Source organism: Mustela putorius, unplaced genomic scaffold, assembly GCF_011764305.1.
Source record: "Mustela putorius furo isolate JIRA1106 unplaced genomic scaffold, ASM1176430v1.1 tig00003845_pilon_pilon_pilon, whole genome shotgun sequence".
Lineage (NCBI taxonomy): Eukaryota > Metazoa > Chordata > Mammalia > Carnivora > Mustelidae > Mustela > Mustela putorius.
In genome coordinates, this window is record NW_025421998.1 from 25,717,469 (window position 1) to 25,733,167 (window position 15,699).

At 37.8% G+C, this 15,699-nt stretch overlaps 1 protein-coding gene across 1 annotated transcript in view; it reads right to left on the reverse strand.

Annotated features, from left to right (window-relative positions):
• Positions 1 to 3,637: 3,637 nt before the first annotated feature.
• Positions 3,638 to 15,699, reverse strand: part of HGF (hepatocyte growth factor) — a 101,142-nt gene continuing 89,080 nt past the window's right edge. The window contains exon 18 of the mRNA XM_013060667.2: positions 3,638 to 5,223. Coding sequence (XP_012916121.1) covers positions 5,125 to 5,223 — 99 coding nt within the window. The 3' untranslated portion in view covers positions 3,638 to 5,124. The remainder of the gene's footprint in view (positions 5,224 to 15,699) is intronic.

A 15,699-nucleotide genomic window follows, 5' to 3' on the forward strand; every position in this document is an offset into this window, starting at 1 on the left:
GAGAACATTTGGAAAAACACAAACAAACTCAAATTACCTGCTAATCCAATACTTCATGTTTAATTTACTTTCTCCCGCAACTGAATCTTGTCCTTCTAGGTTCAACCGTAACACTGTCTGCCAAACCCGTTACCCCTATTTTTATCTGTGTTAAATGTGGGTACATGCATATACAATTTAGTAAGGTAACAAGAGTAATTTCAAATCACTTGTCTATCATCTTATCATTATAGATGCTGCTATTTTGTTTATTGCCGTTCTACAGTTTACTTTCTCACTTTTATTTTCACAGTAAGCACAAGTATTTTATATGTAACCTCAGCAATGTAACATATTTTAATGGCAGTAAAATGTATCTGAATTTGTACTATACATCACTGTAAAACTGGATATCTACATTTTGCAATGTTTAAATATTATAAAATTACTTTGATAAACATAGTTGCATTTATTTCTTCCGTAATGTAATTATTTCCTTACATTAGGTGAATTAGCCTTCTTGGTCACAATCTCAAGAATCAGTTATAATACTTGTGATAAATAAATTCCTGATACCACTTGCCCTGCCCTAAACCAGACTTGCTTATAGAGTGAGTGGCAGGTCAACTGTAATCAACATGTCTTCATTTGAAGTGTTGACCAGGGTACCTGGGTGGCTCAGTGGGTTAAGCCTCTGCCTTTGGCTTAGGTCATGATCTCAGGGTCCTGGAGTCGAGTTCCACATCGGGCTCTCTGCTTGGCAGGGAGCCTTCTTCCTCCTCTCTGCCTGCCTCTCTGTGTACTTGTGATCTCTCTCTCTGTCAAATAAATAAATACAATCTTAAAAAACAAAACAAACAAACAAAAAAAAAACAAAAAAACCCCAAAGTGCTGGCCAATCTTAATTTTAATTATGGCTTTTATGCGGAAGTAACATTTTTTTTCTCACTCCATAGAATCATTTTTTCTATCTCTATTGTCATAGGATCTTAATGCATATTGTGTGCTGGTACTTATTGACCTTCATGTAGGAATTGTAGTGTATCTTAATTGTAATCCTCAGAAGCATAATTCTATCAATCAAGCTAGGCTAGGTATAGTAATGTCATGGTAATAAACAACATGAATATCCTAGTGGTTTCTCAGACAAAAGCTTTATTTCTTTTTACCCCACATATCTACTGCTAGTGGAGAGGGCATGGAAAGGGCCATCTTCGGAGCTAGACAGACTTATATCCAAAATCTAGCTACTCTTGGAAGCCAAAGCAGAAGACAGTGTCCCTGTTATTCTCTATGAAGAAACTAAAATATATGAAGCCAGAAAACCAACTACTAGTGATGCTCTAATGACACTTAAATTTTCATATGTAGTTGATGGAAGTTTAAATTCATGCAACCCTATTTTAAAGGCAATTCAATTATATGTGTAAAGAACTTCAGAAATAGTCATCTTGGTAATCCAGTAATTCCTTTTCTGGGGCTTTATTTTTTCCTCAAAGATTTTATTTATTTTTTGACGGAGAGAGAGACAGTGAGAGAGGGAACACAAGCAGGGGGAGTGGGAGAGGGAAAAGCAGGCTCCCTGCTGAGCAGGAAGTCTGATGTGGGGTTCCATCCCAGAAACCTGAGATCATGACCTGAACCAAGGCAGATGCTTAATGACTGAGCTTCTCAGGTGCCCTGGGGCTTTAAATAAATGGAGATTTCAACCTGTTTGGTGGATCTCTTTGCTTCAGTGAAATAGGTGGAACTTTTCTTCCTCAAATTGGGAAAGTATCTTTTAAATGTTATGATTTAAATTTTGTTATATGAATGAAGTACATGAAATTTATTCAAGGAGTCCAAAGGACTGTCAAAGACACAGACAGTGATTATGGTCGGTTATGTTATTACTCACGAATGTTCCCTCCCCCTCCCTGAGGAAGGATTACTCTGTCTGTCTCACAGATGCAGACTTGGCCACATGACACACACTCATCAATGAACTAAATGCAGAAGTGATATGTGTTGCCTCTGGGCAGCAACTTTAAGTCCTTTCTGCAGTGACGACTGGCCGTGGTCCAGACTAAGGCTTTTCTATCAGGCTGAGTAAGCAGAGCTTCCTAGTACATTTAGAAAAGAAAAATCAAATAAAACAAACCTCCTAACCAAGGCCTACAAAGCTCTCCATATACGAATATACGATCTGGCTCCTGTCTACCTCTGAACCTCATCTTCTACTGCTCTTCAGACCTTCCTCTAGACATCAGACCTCTTCGTCACTTTCTTTCACCAAGCAGGGGCCACTCCATGTCTTTTATTTGCATGTCCCTCCCCGTGGAACCCTGTTTTTTTTTTTTTGGGTTTTTTTTCACCCTTGTTATGTTTTCTGTCTCTATTCAAATGTGATCTTTAGGAAGATGTCTTCCCTGATCATAGATCTAAAACCTCAGGTTATTCTTCTGAATTATCTCCCTATTCTTTTATTTTCATTCCTAAAACAACTGTTTTGTGTGTCTTTAAGAATTCCTTTACTTGTTTACTGCCTTAATTATTCAGTGCTATGTTCTTAGTGCTTAGAAAAGTACCTGACATGTAACATCTGTTCAGTAAATACGTGCAGGTTAAATTAATTAACAAATACTATAACTTCAAGAATGGCCAAGTTTTACATTCTTACATTAACGGTTTGTTGTCTTGCTGCAAGGAATTTCCATAAATATCAACAAGCAGAAAATGAATTAACTCCTTGAATTATATATTTGAAAACCGGGAAGACAGAACATACAAATACAGCAAAAACATTAGTATAGGGGCGCCTAGGTGGCTCAGTGGGTTAAAGCCTCTGCCTTTGGCTCAGGTAATGATCCCAGGGTTCTGGGATGGAGCCCTGCATCTGACTCTTTGCTCAGCGGGGAGCCTGCTTTCTCCTCTCTCTCTCTCTGCCTGCCTCTCGGCCTACTTGTGATATCTCTCTGTCAAATAAATAAATAAAATCTTAAAAAAAAAACACTAGTATATCTATCATTATAAATATTTTAGCTATATCATCCTGATATTTTATTTTTATTTTATTTTATTTTATTTGACAGACAGAGATCACAAGTAGGCAGAGAGGCACGCAGAGAGAAGGGGAAGCAGGCTCCCCACTGAGCAGAGAACCCGATGCGGGGTTCAATCCCAGGACCCTGGGATCATGACCTGAGCCAAAGGCAGAGGCTTTAACCCACCCAGGCACCCCTCATCCTGATATTTTAAAGAATGTGAATAAAGTACTTGTCATGGCAAAGCAAAATAAAAAATCTGTGGTAAAGAGCATGAGTTAGACGCAGTTCATTAATAGTTATCACCACACCTGGTACTTAACATTCCATTAATTTTTAGGTAACAGGAAGATATACAGATTGTTCTGAAGATGAAATTAGAAATCTATACTCATTTCTTAGTATAGTGGCATATAGAAAGCCCTCAAAAATATTAACTGTTATTTATTATCTTTAATAAAGATGTTTTAAATTGGGGGTATATAACACACCATTATCTAGAAGTAGATTAACTAATAAATATTTTCCAAATAAAATGTCTACTTAAAAACGAGAAAGCAGACATTACATTAGATATACACTTTAACTTAAGAATTTGGCCATTGTAAAATAAAACCCCCTTTCTCACAAGTACATAGAATCCATATAAGAAATTCCCATGGAATAATCAGGCTTTAGCATTTTTAGTGTTTTTTTTTAATGTACTGCATTCTTTATCACAAGAATATAAATATGTTAATTTAAATTGAAACATTAGTAGAATATGCTTAAAATGTACTATTCCACTTTCTGCCCTGCATAAGATCCAACTCTTTCATAACTATCAGTATATCTTCACATCACGAGTATTACCTAAAATACTCATGATGAGATAAATATAATTTTGTCTTCCTAATTTTAACAAGATATTGTTTTGATTTTTTCCTGTCTTCTTTAAAACTCATTGATCCATTGTACATTTTCTTCTCACAAAGTATACAAAATTGGTTACAATAAATGTATACATAACAATAGGTAAAATACATTTAAGCAGCATGAAGGAGGAAGAAGAAATGACAGAGGGCCCCCTCCCTTTAGTAACGCTTCCTGGGAGAGCCTTGGCGGTAACTCGGTCACATGGGAAACTGCGCTGAAAGGGTCCCTGGGATACATGGCCTCTTAGGCTCTATGTGCCCAGCTAAATACTGGGGATTTTATAACTAAGGAGAAATTGGGGAATGGATTTGGGGGAACAGTAGCAAACTCTGTGATAAAGGCAATTTACACCTCTGTGGAAAATATTTAAGTCTTTTTTCCCTTTGTACTAACTATTCACAATTGTTCACAACTTTGAGGAAAATACTTAGCATGTAACGTTGCACTGTCCTTTCAATATAATGCTACTATCACTAGGTGAGTTATAGAATTATGTCAATACTTGCTTTAAGTACGTATTGTAATAAGACTAGTTTGTTATCTCCCCACACTGTTGCTACAAGGAAAATAGGTTCTTTAAGGATATCCATCTAAAAACAGATGGAACAGATCTAGAGCAGTGTTTTGCTCCCAGACAATCAGGCTGGCAGGAACTGAACAAGAACGTGGGATCCAGCCAGCCAGCTGGTTGGGATAAAGGCCAAAAAGAGGTTACACCTAGGGTCAAACTCAAAAACTTAAGTAGAATATAGCAAAAATGGAGATGGGAGGCAGAACCATTTCAGGAAGACAGAACATCCCTAACAAAGTTATCAAGGCAAGAGACAAAGGAACAAATGAAAAGAAACAATGAAACAAATCACTGTTATTTCAAGCAGCTAACATGGTATTTCTTTCTCTGAAGCCCAGTTAGCGAAGAGGGAAGAGGTATTCAGTGAGCTCTGAGGTCACTAAGAGGCTTGGGGTCTGTATTCTGGCAGATGGAGAGCCAAATAATGACTGGAGGCGTGGCCTGCTTGTTTCATATGTGTCTTTTCTGTAGATCATGGAAACAACACAGACCATGACGGTTTCGAGGAGAACCAAAGTGGATTTAGCAGTTTAGGACACTAAATCAGTCAAGGAACATAACAAGGGCTTCACCCAGGGAAAGAGGTTAAAAAAAGAAGAGGAATGATGATTTTCAAAGCATAAATCGGCGCCCAAATCAGAGGACCCAGCCGTCTGGTCTGAGAAGGGAGAGAAGGATGGGATGGATCACTGCTCTCACTCGAGTTTCCGTCCTTTTCAGATAGTGCTGCCACAACTGGAATACAAAACAAAAGCTATTAGAGGCAAATCAGTTTAAAGGGAAACCACATGACCTGGGTTTGGAAGAAATTATTTGAAATACCTATTGGACATCCGGGCAGAGAGAGGCATATGGGTTTTCTGAGTAAAACCCAGGAGAGAATTTTGGACTCTAGATACACTAAACTCCAAGCATAACACTGTAAGAAAGTTCCAAAAAATTCAATTGACTTAAATGCATGTAACTTTATTGTGAAGCTAATAAAAAGGTTGTTTTTTTTTTTCAGTTTGTCTTTAAGAAAAAAATCCACAAAACTCAGCCTCATGCAACTGTATACTTTTAACTACATGCTAAAAAGATAAAACTTCAAATGAGACCACATAACAACCCTGCCTCTTCCCCATCAGAACCATTCGTGAAAGAAAGATGCTACAGTTTCCAGACAGGATCATTGGACTAAGGTGGGCTTTTTATTATGTTTTTAGACTTGTAAATATCCTGAGAACGCTCATGATATTCCAAGGTACATAGAGACAGTGTTTAAAGATTCAAACTGATGTGGGCACCTGGGTTGCTCAGTGGGTTAAAGCCTCTGCCTTCAGCTCAGGTCATGATCCCAGGGTCCTGGAATCGAGGCCCGCATCGGGCTCTCTGCTCAGTGGGGAGCCTGCTTCCTCCTCTCTCTCTCTCTGCCTGCCTCTCTGCCTACTTGTGATCTGTCAAATAAATAAATAAAAATCTTAAAAAAAAAAAAAGATTCAAACTGATGGATGTAGGTGGCTGAGTAATATACAGATCATGTGTTTAATATCAGGAACTGTAAGTACTCTTTAATAAGCTTTAATCCCAACGTGTAACCCCGTATTTGGGAAACTTAGAGCTACAGTTTCAAAGTCACAGGTTGCACAATCACAGTTGAGGAATTGTAAGCAATTCTAGTCTTCAGCAGATCCACTGTTCTGAAGCTGCTTTGAAAACCAGAATTGTCTCTGGGTCAGGAGCTCTTGCAGATTGCTAAATCGGTTAGCTCTAGCAGGTTTATTTCCCCACAGGTTGGGAAGGCTGGTCCTAACATTGTTCCATTTTGCGAGACAATTAATCCTTCAACTTGTCCTTAGAAGGCTCCTTCCCAGTCAGGGATGGAGTCGGATCACAAACTACAGAGGGGAAGGAAGCCAAATGACATCCCCTTGGCTCGCTCCTTATGGAGGAGTCTGCTAGATCTCTACCTGGGATTGGCTTTCTCTGCCTGGCCTTTGTCCACATCCCTTTAGGCTATGAAGTAAACTGGACCTCACTTTTGCTTGAGCAACATTTTAAGTTTTTTTTTTTTTTTAACTATTCTTGTATAATTCTTTTTAAGTACTACTGTTCTTTTGAGGTTTTAACTCTACATACTTTATACTTATGATCTCAGTTTATAAAAATAAGTAAATAATAAAACCAAGGTGTTGAATTAAAAAACGGAGTAGATTTTGTTTCCAGGACTAGTTCTGCCTCTAGCTGTGTGACCATGGACAAGTCATTTGTCTCATCCACTTTTCTTTCCTTTTTTTTCTTCTGTAAATCAAGTAGGTGATTTTTAGCATGTCTTTGAAACTTTCAAAACCTCTGATTTCGTATAATATAATGCAAAAAATAAATAGGTAAATCACATTTTTTTCTGGGACTGAAGTGACCCTACATAAAAGATTATAATAATGGCCTTTGAAGGTGTTTCCCTCTTTCATAAAACACCCTCGAGTATCTGCAATAAAGGGCAGGCACCATTACTTTTTTTTCTTTGCTTCAGAATAAATTCTGGGATTGTCTCCCCCTTTATGGGCCCCCTTTGAATTCTTACCATGCTATACGTTTTTCTAAATTTCATACTATTTCTATCTCACAAGCTTGTTGCTTTCCTTTGTCAATAAGCTATATCCCTCTGTCCCGCCAAAGATAAAGAATCCTCCCCTTCTAAACTAGCCCCCTCACCTTCCTAACCTTCAATTCCACAGTAATTAATATTACAAGCAACTCATACTTTAGCTAGTCATATTTGAAGGTGAGGAGGCCATGGTCCTTTAGTTGATGCCTCACAGAACTCTGGGCCAGGCGTACTTGAAAAACAGTTTGACCTCTGAATAGCTTCTTGTTCATATCCTGCACAGATGATGGCAATGTTTTCTTGTTTAAATAAGAGTTTCCCTGTTTCCCCTACTTTTCAGGAAAATAATTAAATTAAATGTTCATTCAACAGAATGGAAGGAAAAGGTCAAGCAGATTTAATATTAAAAATATGCCCAAGTGTGTTCTTATTACAAATTATTTGAAAACTTCCTTTTCTCTAGAATGGATAGAGTTAGAAAACTTGCCTATGTAACAATGTAATGATGATTAAATGACATAAAACAGAGCCTGGCAAAAAGAAATCACTGAATAAGCATTATGTATTATTATTATTATTAGATCATCTTCAAATATAATTAAAAACTTACAATGATGGAACATTTATCAGTCTTGCACTAGCAAAAAAAAAAACCTTTATAATTTCATCTTTAAAAAAATGCTAGTGTCTCACCATTTGAGAAGTTATGTTATTCTCTTGATAATAAATGTATAAACCTCTCTCAATCTACTAAAAGTGTCATAAGTTTCTTGGGAATGCGAGGAAGAAGGAGCAGGATTTAAAAGATTAGGAACCTGGATTGAACAAAGGAAGGGGAAGATGAAAGAAAGTAACTCTAAACTTAAACAATTAGTAATGCAATGATGGAAGTGTTCAAAAAATAGGAAGATAATATTCACATTGCCAGGATTTAAAACTACAACAATATAGAGGATTAAGGAAAAATGAGCCAAAAAGCTCAACCAAATCTTGCTGTATGTTCCAGAAGCTCTTTGCACTTCTCAGTTACCACTTCCACGTTCTTGTTTTGTGCTTGTCTCCCACACTTGTCTGTATTTATAATGAGGGTAGGGACCAAGTTTTATTTATTCACTATCACATTTCCAGTACCTAGCACAATCATAGTAAATGATTAATAACTATTTGCTCACATAAAACAAAAATGTATGACAAAAGCTGGTAGAAACCACCTTCCCAACATTACCATGAAAAGAATTTGAAAGAAGGGGGTGGGATTATGGACATTGGGGAGGGTATGTGCTTTGGTGAGTGCTGTGAAGTGTGTAAACCTGGTGATTCACAGACCTGTACCCCTGGGGATAAAAATATATGTTTATAAAAAATAAAAAATTTTAAAAAAAAGAATTTGAAGATATTACTATTTCAGTAGTGAATAAAATTGAGAGATTGTATATATCATTATATTTTGGAATTGAACAGAGAGGGGGAAAAAAGAAACTTGTAAGCAGATAATTATTGATAATTACTAATACATCCATGTAACAAATATTTACCATGTAGGGCTTAACCAGTACTAAAGAGAAAATGTGCGAAGAACCTAGATGTAGCCCATGTTCTCATGGAACTTACTCTCTGACAGGATAGATAGATAGATAGATAGATATTTGATTAACTGAGGTAAATGTTCTGAAATAGAAGTGTATCATACTTTCAAATATGCAGTGTGTTACTGGGTCAGGAGAGTGGGTGGGGGGACAATTGGTGACATTTAAGCTGAAGGATGAAATAGGCATTAGTCAGCTTGGGGAAGAGGTAATTCCAGGCAGAAAGAACAGCAGATGCAAAGACTTCGAGGAAGGAAAGATCCTAACCTTGTTTTAGGATGGAAAAAGTCTGAAATAGCATAAGTGTAGTGGGCAAAAGGAAGAGAGGTGAAGCATGCGTTGAACTGTTGAACAGTCAAGGATAGTCAATATGGCTATCAGTAGGCCAATGGGAAATCACTGAGGGCTTTTAAGCACTAGAATGACATAGCTCTATTTTAAAACATGTACTTTAGAAACTGAATATAAGATGGTTTGGAGTAGATATGAAGAATTGCTTTGATATTATTGTAGTAATAAAGGCAAAGGAGAACTGTGGCTTGGGTCAGGGAAGAGCCACTGGAGATGAAGACATGTGAATGCTGTGGCGTTTATGCAGGAAATAAAATCGTTCTCTTGGAATGTGTTTGGATATAGACAGGGAGAAATGGGTAAAAGGTAAATAGTTAAAAACTAACTTTCTGGATTCTGGTTTGGGTAAACCAGAATAACGTGCTTTTTATAGAGTAAAATATTGAAGGGAGGGAAGGGATTGATGTTTAGTTTTGGATACATTTGGTTCATACAGTGACAGCACATCCAAGGAGTGATCTCAAGGAGATGGTTAAGGTCTTGCCTTTGTAACTCCATCTGGTGCTTTAGTTCTTTCTGTTTAGCTGCTGTGCCAAAGTTCCGGCCAACTTCACCTGTAAGTTTTGGCAATGGAAAAATGCTGAAAGCCCTTGAAGCTGAGAAGAGTGTTATAATGCGTTAGAGAAGGACATTCATACAGAGAAAGCTTTGTTTTTCCCTGTTACTTTGAATCACAGTTAAGATATAATTGATGAAGGCAGCAAATAAAAAAGGGACGGAGAAAATGAAAGAATAAAAACGGAATATTGACTGTGAATGCCAATGATCTATGCTCAGACTCTATGTTTATTTATTTTAGAATGAGTCATTACACTTGGTGATTATGAGTGGATCTGGGAAATGCAGATAGTTATGACTAAAAAGGAAAGAGGGTAATAAAGAATAAGGCTTTAGATCTTTTTGTTGACTTTACTTTTGGGTCATGTAAAGACCCCCAGAAAACTTCCCCACAGCTCCTTCTTTTGCTTTCCTTTCCCCCTTTTCATTTTCTTTTCTTTTATAAACTTTACTCATCTTTTTCCTCCTTAGCACTCCCATTTCCAAATGGAACTTTCAGCCGATGAGGGGATATTGTGAGGGCTAGTAACACTTGAAAATATTAAAAATTTTTGTTCTTTTTTTTTTTAGTTTTGAGTGGGTGAAGTAGTGCCATATTTTTGTGTCATATTTTTGTGTCATAAACTTTGTTTTTATGTTAACAATATTCTTTTAAATCTTTTTTTTTTTTTAGATTTTATTTACTTATTAAACAGAGAATGAGAGAGTACAGGCAGGGGGAGCAGTAGAGGGAGAGGGAGAAGCAGAGTCCCTGCTGAGCACAGAGATGGAGGCGGGGCTCCATCCCAGGACCCTGGGATCATGACCCAAGCTGAAGGCAGATGCTTACCCATCTAAACCACCAGGCACCTGTTATGTTAATAATATTATATGAGAGTTCAAGTAGATGGAATAAGTCAGGGAAAAATATGCCTCAACTTTTCCTAAGTGTCAGAATTTTACTCAAATTGAGTATAGAAAAGCAAAAATTTTCCAAAGGAAAGATTGATGGGAGATTTTTCTTTAGAAAAGAAAAATCATTGTAGATTATGAAAGACAATAGAAATCTCAAACTATATAGTTACCACTGACTCCTATTCGGAAAATAAACACATTAATCAAGTTTTTCTAGACATTATTTAGCAGATCTGTTGTGCTAAGTGTGTTGTCTACATAGTTTTAAGGGGATTCTGTAGTATAGCAGATTTGAAGAATACGCCATACCATGCTCTCTCATGAAGCTTCAAAATACTTATGATCATCAAAAGGTCCTTGAGAACTCTGCAACAAAGTATCCCAACATCTCTAAAAGTTATGCAAGCCCCATTTTGTCTCCATTACAGCTTTAAAGTGTCCTGGAAAGCAGTATTCCAAGAGACCAGTTTGGGTAAAGCTTACCTAAGTCATTGAAGATTTTAAGAAATATCCAGAGTAAGAGCTTCCATGAGTTCATGAATGAGAAGGTTCTGCTTAGTACATAAACTACCTGACTGAAACATCAATCTTATTTCCCTAAATTCTTACTCTCTTAACTGGAAGGACTCATTAAACAACCAAAGTGAACCTTTTCCTCTCTCCTCTAAAGATCCTTAATCACTTTTATAATTCCATAGTTTCAAATTTTCATTATTTTTCTTTTATAGACTATAAAGTCTGTTTTAGGGTATAGTCCTATCTTCTAAACTATTGCTACATTTGAATTTTAGCCACTTAAAAAAAATCAGAGTCCTGAAAATTGGACAGTATCTTTGTAAAGCTTCAAAAAGGAGGGAGGAGTCAAGATGGCAGAGAAGTAGCAGGCTGAGACTATTTCAACTAGCAGGAGATCAGCTAGATAGCTTATCTAAAGATTGCAAACACCTGCAAATCCATCAGCAGATCGAAGAGAAGAAGAACAGCAATTCTGGAAACAGAAAAACAACCACTTTCTGAAAGGTAGGACCGGCGGAGAAGTGAATCCAAAGCGACGGGAAGATAGACCCCGGGGGGAGGGGCCGGCTCCTGGCAAGTGGCGGAGCAACAGAGCACAAAATCAGGACTTTTAAAAGTCTGTTCCGCTGAGGGACATCGCTCCAGAAGCTAAACCGGGCTGAAGCTCACGCGGGGTCAGCCTGTCCTCAGGTCCCGCAGGGTCACAGAAGGATCGGGGGTGTCTGAGTGTCGAGCTGCGGGTATTGGAACGGGAAAGCCGGCTACAGAGACAGAGCTGACAGTAAGCTCACAGCTCGGTGTTACCTTGAACCGGTCGCAGGCTCGATGAGCTCGGAGCGTGGCTGGAGGTCAGGCAGACGGGAGTAACTGGGTGCTGTTCTCTGAGGGTGCACAGAGGAGTGGGGCCCCGGGCTCACCGCTCCTCCGGGCCAGAGACCAGGAGGCCACCATTTGTATTCCCGTCCTCCGGAACTCTACGGAAAGCGCTCAGGGAACAAAAGCTCCTGAAAGCAAACCCAAGCGGATTACTCAGCCTGGCCCCTGGTAAGGGCGGTGCAATTCCGCCTGGGGCAAAGACACTTGAGAATCACTACACCAGGCCCCTCCCCCAAAAGATCAACAAGAAATCCAGCCAAGACCAAGTTCACCTACCAAGGAGTGCGGTTTCAATACCAAGGAGAGCAGCAGAATTCCAGAGGAGGAGAAAGCAAAGCACGGAACTCATGGCTTTCTCCCTGTGATTTTTTTATTCTTGCAGTTAATTTAATTTTTTTCTTTTTCATTTTTTTCTCTTCTTCTGCTAAAATTTTTTTAACTTTTACCCTTTTCTTTTTTAATGTTTTTTATCTAGTTTATCTAATATATATATATTTTCTTTTTTCTATTTTTCTTTATTCATTTTCTTTTTTTTAATTCTTTTCTTTTTTTTTCTTTTTCTTTTTTTCTTTCTTTCTGTTTGAACCTCTTTTTATCCCAATTCTCCCCGCTCACGATTTGGGATCTCTTCTGATTTGGTTAAAGCATATTTTTCTGGGGTTGTTGCCACCCTTTTAGTATTTTACTTGCTCCTTCATATACTCTTATCTGGACAAAATGACAAGGCAGAAAAATTCAACACAAAAAAAAGAACAAGAGGCAGTACCGAAGGCTAGGGACCTAATCAATACAGACATTGGTAATATGTCAGTTCTAGAGTTCAGAATGACAATTCTCAAGGTTCTAGCCGGGCTCAAAAAAGGCATGGAAGATATTAGAGAAACCCTCTCGGGAGATATAAAAGCCCTTTCTGGAGAAATAAAAGAACTAAAATCTAACCAAGTTGAAATCAAAAAAGCTATTAATGAGGTGCAATAAAAAATGGAGGCTCTCACTGCTAGGATAAATGAGGCAGAAGAAAGAATTAGTGATATAGAAGACCAAATGACAGAGAATAAAGAAGCTGAGCAAAAGAGAGACAAACAACTACTGAACCACGAGGGGAGAATTCGAGAGATAAGTGACACCATAAGACAAAGGAACATTAGAATAATTGGGATTGCAGAAGAACAAGAAAGAAAGAGGGGAGCAGAAGGTATACTGGAGAAAATTATTGGGGAGAATTTCCCCAATATGGCAAAGGGAACGAGCATAAAAATTCAGGAGGTTCAGAGAATGCCCCTCAAAATCAATAAGAATAGGCCCACACCCCATCACCTAATAGTAAAATTTACAAGTCTCAGTGACAGAAAATCCTGAAAGCAGCCCGGGAAAAGAAGTCTGTAACATACAATGGTAAAAATATTAGATTGGCAGCTGACTTATCCACAGAGACCTGGCAGGCCAGAAAGAGCTGGCATGATATTTTCAGAGCACTAAACGAGAAAAACATGCAGCCAAGAATACTATATCCAGCTAGGCTATCATTGAAAATAGAAGGAGAGCTTAAAAGCTTCCAGGACAAACAAAAACTGAAAGAATTTGCAAACACCAAACCAGCTCTATAGGAAATATTGAAAGGGGTCCTCTAAGCAAAGAGAGAGCCTACAAGTGGTAGATCAGAAAGGAACAGAGACCATATACAGTAACAGTCACCTTACAGGCAATACAATGCCACTAAATTCATATCTCTTAATAGTTACCCTGAGTGTTAATGGGCTAAATGCCCCAATCAAAAGACACAGGGTATCAGAATGGATAAAAAAACAAAACCCATCTATATGTTGCCTCAAAGAAACTCATTTTAAGCCCAAAGACACCTCCAGATTTAAAGTGAGGGGGTGGAAAAGAATTTACCATGCTAATGGCCATCAGAAGAAAGCAGGAGTGGTAATCTTTATACCAGATCAATTAGATTTTAAACCAAAGACTATAATAAGAGATGAGGAAGGACACTATATCATACTCAAAGGGTCTGTCCAACAAGAAGATCTAACAATTTTAAATATCTATGCCCCCAATGTGGGAGCAGTCAGCTATATAAACCAATTAATAACAAAATCAAAGAAACACATCAACAATAATACAATAATAGTAGGGGACTTTAACACTCCCCTCCCTGAAATGGACAGATCATCCAAGCAAAAGATCAGCAAGGAAATAAAGGCCTTAAATGAAACAATGGACCAGATGGACATCACAGATATATTCAGAACATTTCATCCCAAAGCAACAGAATACACATTCTTCTCTAGTGCACATGGAACATTCTCCACAATAGTTCTCATCCTCAGTCCTAAATCAGGACTCAACCGGTATCAAAAGATTGGGATCATTCCCTGCATATTTTCAGACCACAATGCTCTGAAGCTAGAACTCAACCACAAGAGGAAGTTTGGAAAGAACCCAAATACATGGAGACTAAACAGCATCCTTCTAAAGAATGAATGGGTCAACTGGGAAATTAAAGAAGAATTGAAAAAAATCATGGAAACAAATGATAATGAAAATACAACGGTTCAAAATCTGTGGGACACAACAAAGGCAGTCCTGAGAGGAAAATATATGGCGGTACAAGCTTTCTCAAGAAACAAGAAAGGTCTCAGGTACACAACCTAACCCTACACCTAAAGGAGCTGGAGAAAGAACAAGAAAGAAACCCTAAGCCCAGCAGGAGAAGAGAAATCATAAAGATCAGAGGAGAAATCAATGAAATAGAAACCAAAAAAACAATAGAGCAAATCAACGAAACTAGGAGCTGGTTCTTTGAAAAAATTAATAAAATTGATAAGCCCCTGGCCAGACTTATCAAAAAGAAAAGAGAAAGGACCCAAAAAAATAAAATCATGAATGAAAGAGGAGAGATTACAACTAACACCAAAGAAATACAAACCAATATAAGAACATACTATGAGCAACTCTCCACCAACAAATTTGACAATCTGGAAGAAATGGATGCATTCCTAGAAACATATAAACTACCACAACTGAACCAGGAAGAAATAGAAAGCCTGAACAGACCCATAACCAGTAAGGAGATTGAAACAGTCATTAAAAATCTCCAAACAAATGAAAGCCCAGGGCCAGACGGCTTCCTGGGGGAATTCTACCAAACATTTAAAGAAGAACTAATTCCTATTCTCCTGAAACTGTTCCAAAAAATAGAAATGGAAGGAAAACTTCCAAACTCATTTTATGAGGCCAGCATCACCTTGATCCTAAAACCAGACAAGGATCCCATCAAAAAAGAGAGCTATAGACCAATATCCTTATGAACACAGATGCAAAAATTCTCACCAAAATACTAGCCAATAGCAATCAACAGTACATTAAAAGGATTATTCACCACGACCAAGTGGGATTTATTCCAGGGCTGCAAGGTTCGTTCAACATCCGTAAATCAGTCAATGTGATACAACACATCAATAAAAGAAAAAACAAGAACCATATAATACTCTCAATAGATGAGAAAAAAGCATTTGACAAAGTACAGCATCGCTTCCTGATCAAAACTCTTCAAAGTGTAGGGATAGAGGGCACATACCTCAATATCATCAAAGCCATCTATGAAAAACCCACCGCAAATATCATTCTCAATGGAGAAAAACTAAAAGCTTTTTTGCTAAGGTCAGGAACACAGCAGGGATGTCCATTATCACCACTGCTATTCAACATAGTACTAGAAGTCCTAGCCTCAGCAATCAGACAACAAAAGGAAATTAAAGGCATCCAAATCGGCAAAGAAGAAGTCAAATTATCACTCTTTGCAGATGATATGATACTATATGTGGAAAACCCAAAAGA